The 13,882-nt window shown below is 41.1% G+C and overlaps 1 protein-coding gene across 3 annotated transcripts in view; it reads left to right on the top strand.

Annotated features, from left to right (window-relative positions):
- Nucleotides 1-10,195: 10,195 nt before the first annotated feature.
- The window catches only part of LOC126995365 (trichohyalin-like), a 71,762-nt gene continuing 68,075 nt past the window's right edge, over nt 10,196-13,882 (top strand). The window contains exon 1 of one of the 3 annotated variants that reach the window (XM_050854854.1): nt 10,196-10,410. In XM_050854854.1, coding sequence (XP_050710811.1) covers nt 10,318-10,410 — 93 coding nt within the window. In that variant the 5' untranslated portion in view covers nt 10,196-10,317. Of the gene's footprint in view, nt 10,411-10,450; nt 10,496-13,515; nt 13,584-13,882 lie in introns of those variants that run through there. The other 2 variants (XM_050854856.1, XM_050854855.1) reach the window with 2 other exon arrangements.

Below are 13,882 nucleotides of genomic sequence, written 5' to 3'. Positions count from 1 at the left end.
TTACGGGGGGGATGATTACATAGGGCATCCCCCCCAACCCAAATGTAGGGGGGGATTAATCCCTCCTATCCCCCCCAGGATCTACGCCCATGGTGCCGTATGATAATCTGGTACCATTCCTCCTGACTGGAAGAGGGGGTTGGTCGTCCTTATCTGGAGAGGGAAAGGGGACATTCAGGAATGCAACAACTACCGTGGTATTACACTGCTCAATGTGCCAGGTAAGATGCTTGCTCACCTGTTGCTGATGCGGATTCGCAGCCAGTTGTTGAAGCTGCAGAGAGACCCGAGTAGTCTGGGTTCACTCCTGGTAAGTCGACAGCTGACCGTATCCTAGCGCTCCGCGTACTGTTGGAGTGCCGACGTGAGTTTCGAGAAGGGATGATAGCAGCCAATGTCGATCTCAAGAAGACGTTTGATGCAGTGCATCGCGAGGCACTCTGAGATTTCCTGCCACTCCGAGGGATATCTGCAAGGACTATTGGTTTCTTGAATGGCCTGTATTCTCGGACTGAGTGCTGTGATGTGTGTGGGAGGTGGGGCTTGTCCACCTTTTTTACCGTGAACGCAGGAGTGAGGCAGGGCTGTGGCCTTCAAAAATGGCTTTTCAACACTTATATGGACTGGGTACTAGGCAGAGTTGTAGACCAGAGTCATTGCGAAGCACCTGTCGGCAATACCAGGGTCAGTGGCATTGTTTTTGCCGCGACTCTCCTCAATATCCACTCCTAGATGCACGGGCGCTCTCCAATCCACTCCTTGGCAGCTCGAAGTCTTGCTTTTGAAGGTATCTCACAGTTCTACAGGGTCCTTAAGTGTGCCGAGCACACCGAACCGATTTGAGACTGTCACTGCATACTCCTGAGCACATGCCAGGTCCTTCAGCCTCTCGAGATGGAACACAGTATTGTTGCATCTCGAGATTCTTCTTGACCTGACATGAAGCTTGAGTGTCGCAGCAGCAAACCTATCGTCAGTTGCAAAGAACTTAGCACTCCGGTAAACCCTGCGGTTCTGAAGGATCCTCCAACGAGTACTTACGAGAATGTGGTTAATCTCCTTAGTTACCCCTCCGGCATCGCTATACCAAGTCCAGCCTAGTAGCTCTGGTCTCTTGTACCAAGAACCCGCAATTCTCAACCTCCTGGATCTTGCAAAATGCAGGAGGGGGGAGAGCTGTTGATGTTCCCGGTACCAGTACGTACCATGGGGACCAACATAATAATAATAGTGATGATGATGATGATGATGATAATGATAATGATAATAATAATAATAATAATAATAATGATAATAATAAAAATAATAATAATAATAATAATAATAATAATAATAATAATAATAATAATAATAATAATAATAATAATAATAATAATAATAATAATAATAATAATAATAATAATAACAATAATAATAATAATAATAATAATAATAATAATAATAATAATAATAATAATAATAATAATAATAATAATAATAAATATAGTAGTGATAATGATAGTAATAGTGATGGTGATAATAACGGTGATAGTGATGATAATAATGAGTGATAATAATAATTATAGTGATAATTATAATGATAGTGATAATAATTTATAATAATGATAATAATAATAATAATAATAATAATAATAATAATAATAATAATAATAATAATAGCTGATTATACCTATAACCTAAGTTTTCTATTTCCTCATTCATTGCGGTTCCAAACAACATGCCGAAAAGTTGTCAATACTATAGTCTGTTCAGAGCATGAAGTCCGTTCAGGGTGGAGCTGGTATCGTCGTTTACCTCTACCCATGCTGCCAAATCAGCCTTCGTACATTCGTCTCTCTCTTATTTCCCATCCATGTGCTATTTGAAAGCGATATCTTATATATTCTGTATATAGTAAAGGAAGCTACATAGTACAATGAGTGTCAATATTTAGGATTATAACAAGGATTTGTATAAATTCTATGACATGTGGCAGCGATTTTTTCCCATGTTGCCACGTTGTGGTGTTGGTAGTGGTGGTGGTGGTGGTGGTCGGTGTATCCCCCTAGGTCCCTCCCCCGGGTCGAGAGGGAGAGAGAGAGATATAAACAGGTGGGTTGTGGGTGGGTAGGCCGGGAGAGAGTGCTAATCTGATAATTGGCGGTCGAACTGGCAGCGCTGTACTCATGGGAATTCTGGAATCTGCCACACCTTGAACCGACTTCATGCTCCGAACAGACTATACCAATCAATCCCTGCCTGGCACAGTTAGTGTAATTCAAGTGCCCCTCTCGCGCATACAAAAGAGAAGTGGCAACAGTTCTAGAGACATGCAGGAAGAAAGGACTCAGATTATAGTTGTGAAGTGGAGAATTTGAAGACGCAGAATCAGGCTGAGATGCATTGCCGGTTCCGGTGGACTCAACCAAAGCTAACAATCTCAGGCTGAACGCTATTTTTTTTTTTTTTTTTTTTTTTAGACGATCACTGTGCTCTATTTCAAGTGTGTTCAAACGGTGTCAGGTCAAGTGCAACAATAAAGGGATCTTTTTTGTCCAACTAGCTGGTAATTATATAACTATTTACTGTGTAAATCAGAAGCCATAGAAATATTACCATGATGTAGTCTATGAAAATTTACAAATATAAACGCATACTTGGATTCAATCCTGGAATGTTTCCTTAGCCATATATAAATAAAAAAAATAAAAAAATTAAGATATACTTTTCACGACTACTATCGTCGCCTGAGACACAAAAACCAGTCCCTCTGCCAAGTTTGTAACCATCGTAGGTTATTGTTGGGTGCCCCTATTTATCGACAGTTGTATTACGGCCGTTGCGGCAGGTGTTTGTCTACCTGCTACATAGGTTTGCGGGAGCAGTGTTTTAAAGCGCTTTTAGTTTACCTCTCTATTTCGTCTTTTACCTACCTTCTTCACTACTAGAAAAAAATAATTAAATACTTAATCCCGCTATTCAACGCCGGACACCGGTGGCCTAGAGTCCCTGATAGAGTACCGACAACCTAAGATTTGGACGCCATATTTGCCCCGTCTTTCACCAAACTTTCTCTCTCTCTCTCTCTCTCTCTCTCTCTCTCTCTCTCTCTCTCTCTCTCTCTCTCTCTCTCTCTCTCTCTCTCTCTCTCTCTCTCTCTCTCTCTCTCTCTCTCTCTCTCTCTCTCTCTCTCTCTCTCGAATTAACACTAATAAAAGCCCACCGTGGTTTAATAGCGAAATTAAACAATCAGTCAATGAGAGAAAATTGTTTTACAGGTTAAAGAAAGAACAAAGCACGCCCGAAAACATTAGACTTTATAATGATGCCAGGCGATGAGTAAAAAGACTAGTAGGTCAGGCAAAGCGTAGATACGAAGAAAATATTGCAGCCAACTGTAAAAATAATCCGAAATCTTTCTTCAGTTACATAAACAACAGAAAGGCGATCAAAAGTGGTATTGGACCTTTAACAAACAGCGACGGTGCACTAGTGACTGACAGCCAACACATTGCAAACCTCTTAAACAGTCTTCCTCTCGCTACCACCAACACCAGTACTATTGTAAATCTCGAGCATGCATTGCCTAATTTTGAAATAACAACCGATGAAGTCCTTAAAGCTCTCCATTCACTTAAAACAAATAAAAGTCCTGGACCTGACAAAGTATATCCAACTCTGCTGAAAGAAACAAAGAGCGAAATACTCTCCTCCCTCACAACCGTATTCAATATGTCCTTGCGACAAGGCATCGTCCCTTCAGATTGGAAAAAGGCTAACGTGACACCGATTTTCAAGAAAGGAGACAAAAAAGTACCAGGTAATTACAGGCCCATTAGTCTAACTTCGGTTGTAGGTAAGCTACTTGAGGGCATAATTAGAGACAAAATTGTGAGTTACCTTGAAAGCCACTCATTGATTGGGGACTCACAACATGGCTTCCGAAACAAAAGATCCTGCCTATCAAACCTATTAACCTTTTATAACGACCTCTTCACTGTTTATGACGTAACCAAATCACTGGACGTTGTCTATCTTGATTTCCAGAAAGCGTTTGATAAAGTCCCGCATCATAAATTACTTTACAAATTAAAGCAAATAGGTATTGACGGTCAAGTAAACCAATGGATCGCGAATTGGTTGAGCAACAGACAACAAAGAGTAGTGATTGACGGATTTAACTCAGAGTGGGCGCCTGTCACTAGTGGCGTCCCTCAGGGCTCGGTCCTTGGCCCAGTGCTCTTCATTATTTACATCAACGACGTGGATGTTGGACTCAATAACCGCATTAGTAAATTTGCAGACGACACAAAGATTGGTAACTCGGTTCTCACTGACGAAGACAGGCAAAGCCTCCAAGAGGATTTGCACAAAATTTCAGCTTGGTCGGATAGATGGGAGATGCCCTTTAACGTAGACAAGTGCCAGGTCCTTCAAGTTGGAACGAGGAATAAGAAGTTCGAATATGAAATGCGCGGCGTTAAACTCAAAAGCGTTCAATGCGCCAAAGACTTGGGGGTCAAAATCGCGTCAAACCTCAAATTCTCACAGCAATGCATCGATGCAGCAAATAAAGCGAACAGAATGTTGGGCTTCATTAAAAGAAACTTTGTATTCAAGAATAAAGATGTAATACTCCCTCTCTACAACAGTTTAGTCAGACCCCACTTGGAATATGCGGTACAGTTTTGGTCTCCCCACCATGAAAAGGATATTGCTAAATTAGAAGGTGTTCAGCGTCGGGCAACGAAAATGATCCCTTCCTTGCGCAACAAATCCTACGAAGAAAGGCTTTCTACCCTTAACATGTTCTCTCTTGAGAAACGTCGCCTCCGAGGAAAACTGATCGAATGTTTTAAAATACTTAATGGTTTCACGAATGTAGACAGATCAACATTGTTTATGATCGATGACACTTTGCGCACGAGGAACAATGGCGTAAAACTCAGATGTAGACAAGTAAATTCAGACTGCACCAAATTTTTCTTCACCAACGTTGTAGTGCGAGAATGGAATAAGCTTCCACCATCAGTGGTCCAGTGTAACACGATTGACTCCTTCAAAAATAAGCTCGACCGTCACTTCCTTCAACTTAATATCAACTAGAGTAGAAATGCAAAGTTTTGGAGTCTTCTGATTAATGTAAAATCACTTAGGTTTAAGGACAGACCACCAAGTCTGGACCATGGGGTCTGTGTGTTCTGATTTTCTATGTAAATTCTATGTAAATTCTCTCTCTCTCTCTCTCTCTCTACGGTAAGGTAGAGAACGTCTGGCTAAGCTTTAAAAATCATTTACTCACTCAGCAGAACACATTCGTCCCTTTGTGTGAGAAGCGAGGTAACACTAATAAAAGCCCACCTTGGTTTAACAGCGAAATTAAACACTCAGTCAAGGAGAGAAAATTGTTTTACAGGCTAAAGAAAAAGCAAAGCACGCCCGAAAACATTAGACTTTACCATGATGCCAGGCGACGAGTAAAAAGATTAGTATGTCAGGCAAAGCGTAGATATGAAGAAACTATTGCGGCCAACTGTAAAAATACTCCGAAATCCTTCTTCAGTTACATAAACAACAGAAAGGCGATCAGAAGTGGAATTGGACCCTTAACAAACAGCGACGGTGCACTAGTTACTGACAGCCAACACGTTGCAAACCTATTAAACAATTACTTTTCCTCGGTGTTTAATACTAACAGTCCTCCCACCACTACCAACAACACCAGTACCAATGTAAATCCCGAGCATGCATTGCCTAACTTTGAAATAACAACCGATGAAGTCTTGAAAGCCCTCCAATCACTTAAAACAAATAAAAGTCCTGGACCTGACAAAGTATATCCTACTCTGCTCAAAGAAACAAAGAGCGAAATAGTCTCCCCCCTCACAACCGTATTCAATATGTCCTTACGACAAGGCATCGTCCCTTCGGATTGGAAAAAGGCTAACGTGACACCGATTTTTAAGAAAGGAGACAAAAAATTACCAGGTAATTGCAGGCCCATTTGTCTAACTTCGGTTGTAGGTAAGCTACATGAGAGCATAATTAGAGACAAAAATTGTGAGTTACCTTGAAAGCCACTCATTAATTGGGGACTCACAACACGGCTTCCGTAACAAAAGATCCTGCCTATCAAACCTATTAACCTTTTATAACGACCTCTTCACGGTTTATGACGTAACCAAATCACTGGACGTAGTCTATCTTGATTTCCAGAAAGCGTTTGATAAAGTTCCACATCATAAATCACTTTACAAATTAAAGCAAATAGGTATTGACGGTCAAGTACACCAATTGATCGCGAATTGGTTGGGCAACAGACAATAAAGAGTGGTGATTGACGGATTTAACTCAGAGTGGGCGCCGGTCACTAGTGGCGTCCCTCAGGGCTCGGTTCTTGGCCCAGTGCTCTTCATTATTTACATCAACGATGTGGATGTCGGACTCAATAATCGCATTAGTAAATTTGCAGACGACACAAAGATTGGTAACTCGGTTCATACTGACGAAGACAGGCAAAGCCTCCAAGAGGATTTGCACAAAATTTCAGCTTGGTCGGATAGATGGGAGATACCTTTTAACGTAGACAAGTGCCAGGTCCTTCAAGTTGGAACAAGGAATAAGAAGTTCGATTACGAAATGCGCGGCGTTAAACTCAAAAGTGTTCAATGCGTTAAGGACTTGGGGGTCAAAATCGCATCAAACCTCAAATTCTCACATCAATGCATCGATGCAGCAAATAAAGCGAACAGAATGTTGGGCTTCATGAAAAGAAACTTTTTATTCAAGAATAAAGATGTAATACTTCCACTCAACAATAGTTTAGTCAGACCCCACTTGGAATATGCGGTACAGTTTTGGTTTCCCCACCATGCAAAGGACATTGCTAAATTAGAAGGTGTTCAGCGTCGGGCAACAAAAATGATCCCTTCCTTGCGCAACAAATCTTACGAAGAAAGGCTTTCAACCCTTAACATGTTCACTCTTGAGAAACGTCGCCTCCGAGGAAAACTGATCGAATGTTTTAAAATCAGGGTTGGCAAAAACCAATGTTTTTTTTTTAAACAAAAACCATGTTTTTTTTTAGTTTAAACCAGTTTTTTTGTTGTTGTTGTTGTTTAAACCAGGTTTTTTTGGCTTAAACCATGTTTTTTTTGGTTTAAGCCACATTTTTTTTTCTCTGCTTTTCAGTATGTTTATTCCAGTAATTCTATCCGTTTATACATATATGAGTTTGAAAAGGAATTATAGATAGATTTAGAGATGGATTTAGCAAAATATTCATTTGATCTTCATACAATCTGTAAAAGAGACAAAATGCAGCTTCTCTAACATGCTTTTTAATTGCAATGTTAAAGAGTAGTAAAACATGAAAGACCTCTTCTAATTTTCCAGTTGCATGCTACAAAAACAGTTGTAAGAGAGAGAGAGAGAGAGAGAGGGGGGGGGGCGGTGTCCTGTTTTTTTTTTAAACAATTTATCTGCTGTTTAATGAGGTGGCAAATATATATATATATATATATATATATATATATATATATATATATATATATATATATATATATATATATATATATATATATATATAGAGATATATATATATATCAGAGCTGGGCACTTCCGATCATCAGTCCGATCGTCCGCTCTTCCAGTCTGATCGGAACAGCAATTGGCGACCGGAATGCAAAGATTGGATCATCTTTGTAAAAGGTAATCGGACTGTGGAGATCGGAGCTTCACAAACTAACTTCCGATCACCGATCACAGAAAAGAAAGTGGTCAACCTTGTCATGGCAACAAGTGACTGCGGACTTCATACAATTATTTTTATACACGTTGCTAAATAGTTACTTCAATAAGCGTCTTTATTTATAAAATTAAGCGATAATTATTGATCGTTGATATATTCAATTCTGGTAAGGTAACGCGTGAACGCGCAGGCGCACATTTGCTTTATTTGCTTGGCGGGACTTGTTACACGACGCCATGACAATGTGATGTGGGCTGCAATAGTGGGATTCCACTCACTCCAGTAACCGAGTGGCCTGCCCCAGTTGTCAGTTATGCATTTTCTGCTGCAGTGTTACCACCCTCTAGTGGCGGCACCGTCAGTTCCTTTTCGGGAAACCAACAAGACCTAAGCTAAAAGAGGGGGCTTCGCCCCGCCTCGACCCCCCCACCTTCTTAACCGGGGGGAGGGCTTTGCCTTCCCTCAACCCCCCCCCACCCATCTCTCGGGCTCCCCCCGCAACAGGAGGAAGAGGAGGAAGGAGGTCTCTCGAGACAGCGCAACATGCCGCCCAGACCACGGCACCAAACTAACGCCCCATAAGAAATATACAGATAAATAAATAGACATAAACAGATAAATTAATAGACACACAAATCCAGATAAATAAATACACATAAATAAGTAAACAGACAGACAAACAATAAATAACTTAATAGACAGGTAACATAGACCTTACCGAACCTTATTGTATATGATGATTACTTACTTGAGGATGATACACGGATGTAATTCTTTGCGTTGTTCCTGTGAGCGTATGAAGCTCTGATGAAACAGAGTTCACAAATTCTCTGCCCTGGTCATTGATTTGTATGGCAACACATCCATGCCGACAGATGATGTCCTCATAGAAGAAGCGTGCGACCTCTACAGCTTGTTTTGATTTTAAAGGTCAAGCCTCAATCCACTTCGAAAAATAGCAAACGGCCATCACAATGGCGACATTACCGTTGGATGATCTGAAAAAAAGTAGTGTAAAGCACCCTACCGAACCTTACCAGACCAAAAACAAAGGTCGCAAACAATCTTTGGCATTTTGGCATTTTTGGCATTGTAATGCTTAGTACGGGATTTTAAAGTTCAGTAATATCAAATTAAAGCAAAACATGTTTATCATTAGAAACGTAATTGTCAGTATTATAAAATAATAGTAATATTGCACTTATATACAGATTTTATAAACTTAAAACTCACGTTGGCAATGAACATAGGTCTACGCCAATTTGGTACATGTTTTGAGGCTTAATTGGGACATTGTGGAGTTTCGGGTCAACTTTCTTGAACACAGTGCTGGCTTTCTGGCACCGTAGGCAGGTTTTTATGGTTTCCGACACATCTGTTGTATCGTTACGCCACCAATACCTCTGCATTACGCAATCGATGACTTTATCCCTGCCAACATGACCTCCCAAACCAACAGCTTCGTCGCTGTCACCAACTCTTTGATGACAGGCCAGCACAATGTCTAGCTGGCATTGGCGATCCTTAACCACCCGAAGAAATCTAACTTCTGCAACCATATATACCAATTATAGGCAACCCTTTCAATAAATATTGGTTAAGGTTATTGCTTTTGAATTTACTCTTATAAGGTTAGGTAAAGTCTAAGCTTGTCCTAATCACTCAATTATTTCTCAATTATTTCTCATAATGCTTAGTGTGAATATTTGGATGAGCCTCACCGGTAATTTTCTAAATAAAGTACCCCCATTAGTTAAAGCAGATGCTTGGATATTTTTTTTTCCTAATTACGTCGGTGTCTCAAATATACTACTTATACTACTTACCAGTTATATCTTTCCTGTTTGGTTTATGGACAAATTTTAGACAGTCGTCTTGGATAACAAATGCCCGACACTTCCTTCGAAAATTCGCCTTATTCCCCTTATCGTTTCCAACACGCACTGGGTATTTTTTTGACCGCAAATATTCTTCCACCTCGTCCATTTCACTAGCGAACTCCATGGTGGCTCTGTAGACACTGACAAATAACAAGTCAGTACAAGCCTTATTATCTTTATTTCAGATTCACTTCAAAGTTGGTTTATTCGAATGTGGATTAATTTCAAACTAGGTTCATTTGACTGTTTGATGGTGGAGTAATTTCAAACGGGTGAGGAGTTACCTGAAACTAGTTTCAAGTGACGGGGAGTCGACTGAATCTAGTTTCATCTGACTGGGGGAGTCATCTGAAACAGGGAGTTATTTGAAACGGCTACACCGGCTCCATTCTGCACAGTACAGGGAGATAGGGGACGAGCAGTCTACTATGTAAGTCTGTGGTTGCTACACCCGAAGGATAGACAGCAAGGCATTGCTACACTAAAAAGCAACCGTGTCCCTTTCCAAAATATGAAAAATTATGTTCCTCCTCATTTCAAAGTTGGCGCGCTGCTCGACGGGAGAGCCGCCTGTGTCCGCGGCCGCGTCACGCCGGCGAGGGAATCGGACACAGTGTTTACGAAGCAGCGGATTGCGGAGTTCAACGTTGGAGGAATTATCCAAAGACTGCCAGTCCCTGAGGGCACTGATGAAGAGGGCTGACGGAAATGGAGGAATATTACAATGTTCTTAATGTACTCAAAAACAGCAAGAAATACTGGGACAAGCCACCTTTAGACTATGGACCTGATAATCCAGAGGTAAAAACATTTCAGTGCGTGGGATTGGCTGAAGATTACCGAACCAAGCAGGAATAGGCAGTCTTCAAGAATCAGGACTTTTTGCGTAATCACGGTGTTCTACCTAAGGCTCCTCAGGAGTGTTAGAAAGGCCGATAGAACGGGCAGTTAAGGGTGAAGCCCTATGTAGCAAGTGCTTACTTTTACCTTTAGTAATGTTTCCCTTAGGGTAAAGGTCCAGTATAACTCCGGCGCCTTAATTTTGGTCTATTTTTTTCCAAACCTTCACAAAACTTTGTATACATAGAATACATTAGTAAAAAGTGGCAGACACCTAAAACACTCCGGCAAATAGGTTGGGCTGCACGTTCTAAAAAAAAATAATAATGAACATGCGTGGTGAACCTGGTCTCACATGCGTGGGCCAGGGTATACCTGGCCCTCAGCACGGCATGGGCTGCGTGTTCTAAAAAAAAAAAAATAAATAAATAACCACGCGTGGTGAACCTGGTCTCACATGCATGGGCTAATCGCTAACCAAACGTACCATCGCTAACCACCCTAAAACAGCCCCGAGCCATGATTCAAGGTCATCCGGGGCTCAGGCTGAAAGGGCCGGGGCCCCGGATGACCTTGAGTCATGGCTTGGGGCTGTTTTAGGGTGGTTAGTGATGGTACGCTTGGTTAGCGATGGTACGCTTGGTTAGGATGGAATGCTTGGTTAGCGATTAGCCCACGCATGTGAGACCAGGTCCACCACGCGTGGTTATATATTTTTTTTTTAGAACACACAGCCCAATGGTTGCCGTGCTGAGGGCCAGGTATACCCCGGCCCACACATGTAAGACCAGGTTCACCACACTGGGTTATTATTATTTTTTTTTTCTAAACACGCAGCCCTACTTATTTTCCGGAGTGTTTTAGCCTTTTAGGTGTCCGCCACTTTTTACTAATGTATTATATGTATACGAAGGGTTTTGTGAAAGTTTGGAAGAAAATAGACCAAAATTAAGGTGCTGGAGTTATACTGGACCTTTATCACCTTAAGTGAAAGTTTAGGTCCTAAACTTTAGGAGGTATGGGATTCAGTGCTCGTAAAGGGTGCCTCATCTCAGTTTCATAGTTTCATATGGGTCATATATATTATGAAACGTGTTCACATTCTGGTTTATGTCAACATTTTCAGGGGGGGAATGGTTGCCCCTCCTCCCTGCATGTTAGGGCTAATGTTAGGTTAGGTTAGTTGATTAATTTTGGTAAAAATTTAGGGAACTCATGTGGTCTAATTTTGTGACTGACTATTCATATCCTTGTAAAACATGATATTCTATCACATAAAAAAAAAAATTCACCTGCAAAACAGCTATACTATATAGTTGCACCAGAGTGAACATATCTCAGAATTGCAAACAAACCATCTTAGAGTGAAAATAAGGTAACTGAAGAATAACTGCTTCATCCATTTTTTTTTATTCAATTTCCTTTCCCATGCCATATAAACAAGGGGATCTGGGGTATTTGGATGGGGGTAACCCCCAGATTTCCCTAAATTAGGGAAATTTCCCTACCTCCCGAATTTTTGGGAAAGTTTCCTAAACATAATGTGTTGTAATCTAATTCACATAATCAAGCCTAAAATGGGGCCTCACTCCCGTCATGATTCTATCCTCAATAGTTATTTAACTCCATCTGCACCAATATTAACCCATTCACATTGGTGTATGACACCTTCAGTTCATTTCTTGTGGTGTGGCTGTGGTGGCTTGGCGAGAGAGACGTTCAAACATAGGAACTATATCTGCCTCAGGCAGAAATGGAAGGGCCATCACTTTACGCAGGTATTTGTACATCCCATCATCATGTGTGTAGGCATGCTGGAGACCAACCTCTTGAACCTATAATAAGACAAGGAAATTAGACCCTGTACTGTACAAAAGTGGTAAAGTCGTTACATATTAGATTAATTTGTTTTAAAACTGCTGTTTGTCAGGAATATATAAAAAGTCTGTAGGCAATTGAATTTACTATCTTTTCTCCATATAGCCTGTGTCCAATGGAAAACGCATCCCTTGACCTTGGCGTTAGGTAAACCATCAGGCAAGACTTTCCAAATTGCTTTCCCATAGTCAGCTGTTACGTGTTGAACAGAAGGCTCATTTGATAGACTGGCTAAAAGTTCCTGGAAGACTTTTCGGTAATCACTTTTCTACCGGACATGATGACAAGCAATAAGGGGACTTGTTTTGCATAGTCCTCTGCTCTCACAAAAGCGTTGACTGTCATCAGCTCTGTAAATGGGTGCCTGCACACAGGGGTGGATCCAAAAAATCAATTTTGGGGTGGGCCCGATGGTAAAATTTCATAAGTTAGCGACAGCCTCAAAACAGTGAAGACCAATGGATAGTGATGGCGGTTCTTTGCTTAAAATCCGCAGCTCCCGAGCAATCAATGTATATGTGACAAGTAAATTTTTCCTGTGTGTGTGTATATATATATATATATATATATATATATATATATATATATATATATATATATATATATATATATATATATATATATATTTATGAAGTGCAATCAATATTTAAGCTGGCAAGCAATAACAAGAAACAATTCAAATTGTACATCCGACCAGGGAAAAGGCAGATCTGAACAGGTAGAAATCATCACCATATGAGCATTCGAAGAAAACTAAACTTTTATTTCGATATGTAAGCAGCAAGGGTGATCATAATACAGGGCCGTTGTACCCTGGCCCTGCAGGAGTGAAAAATTACATCAGACACCAAAAAAATTTAAATCTTGCCTGAGCATCCCGTCCACCTCCGCATAGTAAAGCCCAAGGAACTTATAGAGGAGGAATTTTTTAAAGTTTGGAGGACAGTGTCCAGAGCTATCTAGCGGCGGCTGGCTTCGCTCCCCAGCTCTCTAGCTTTTTAGGGGTACAGGTAACTCTCGATTTACGCGAGTTTGGTTTACGCGTTTTTTAAATAACGCGGGGTCCAAAATCCAAAAAAAAAAAATTATTTACACGTTTTTTCCACTTATACGCGATATTTTATGGAGTGGCCACCAGATGTCTCACGCAACTGGACTCACGTAGCGCCGCGGCCACACAGCAGAGCTCAGTTCTTCCCGCGCGCCACTTGAAGAACAATACAGTACCCACGCTGCCACGCTGCTCAACAATAGGGGTGAGCAGTTACCGGTACTAACGGTACTAGCTATATGGTACAGTACCGGTACCAGACTGCTCGGTACCGGTACCAATACTAGCTAGCCACTCATGGTGTCCCTCATTTCTTCCTCACACGAGTGAGGCTGAGACTGAGTGCCTGAGTGGATACGTATCTCGGTGATGTGGATATTCTCTCTCTCTCTCTCTCTCTCTCTCTCTCTCTCTCTCTCCACTGAATGAAGTGAATAAGCATATTATTCCCACCATCACTCGTAGGTTATGACAGAGAACTAGGCAAGACACAATTCACACGTT

Source organism: Eriocheir sinensis, chromosome 8 (genome assembly GCF_024679095.1).
Source record: "Eriocheir sinensis breed Jianghai 21 chromosome 8, ASM2467909v1, whole genome shotgun sequence".
Lineage (NCBI taxonomy): Eukaryota > Metazoa > Arthropoda > Malacostraca > Decapoda > Varunidae > Eriocheir > Eriocheir sinensis.
The sequence above is the reverse complement of the archived record's forward strand: the minus strand, read 5'-3'. Positions and strand labels throughout refer to the sequence as shown.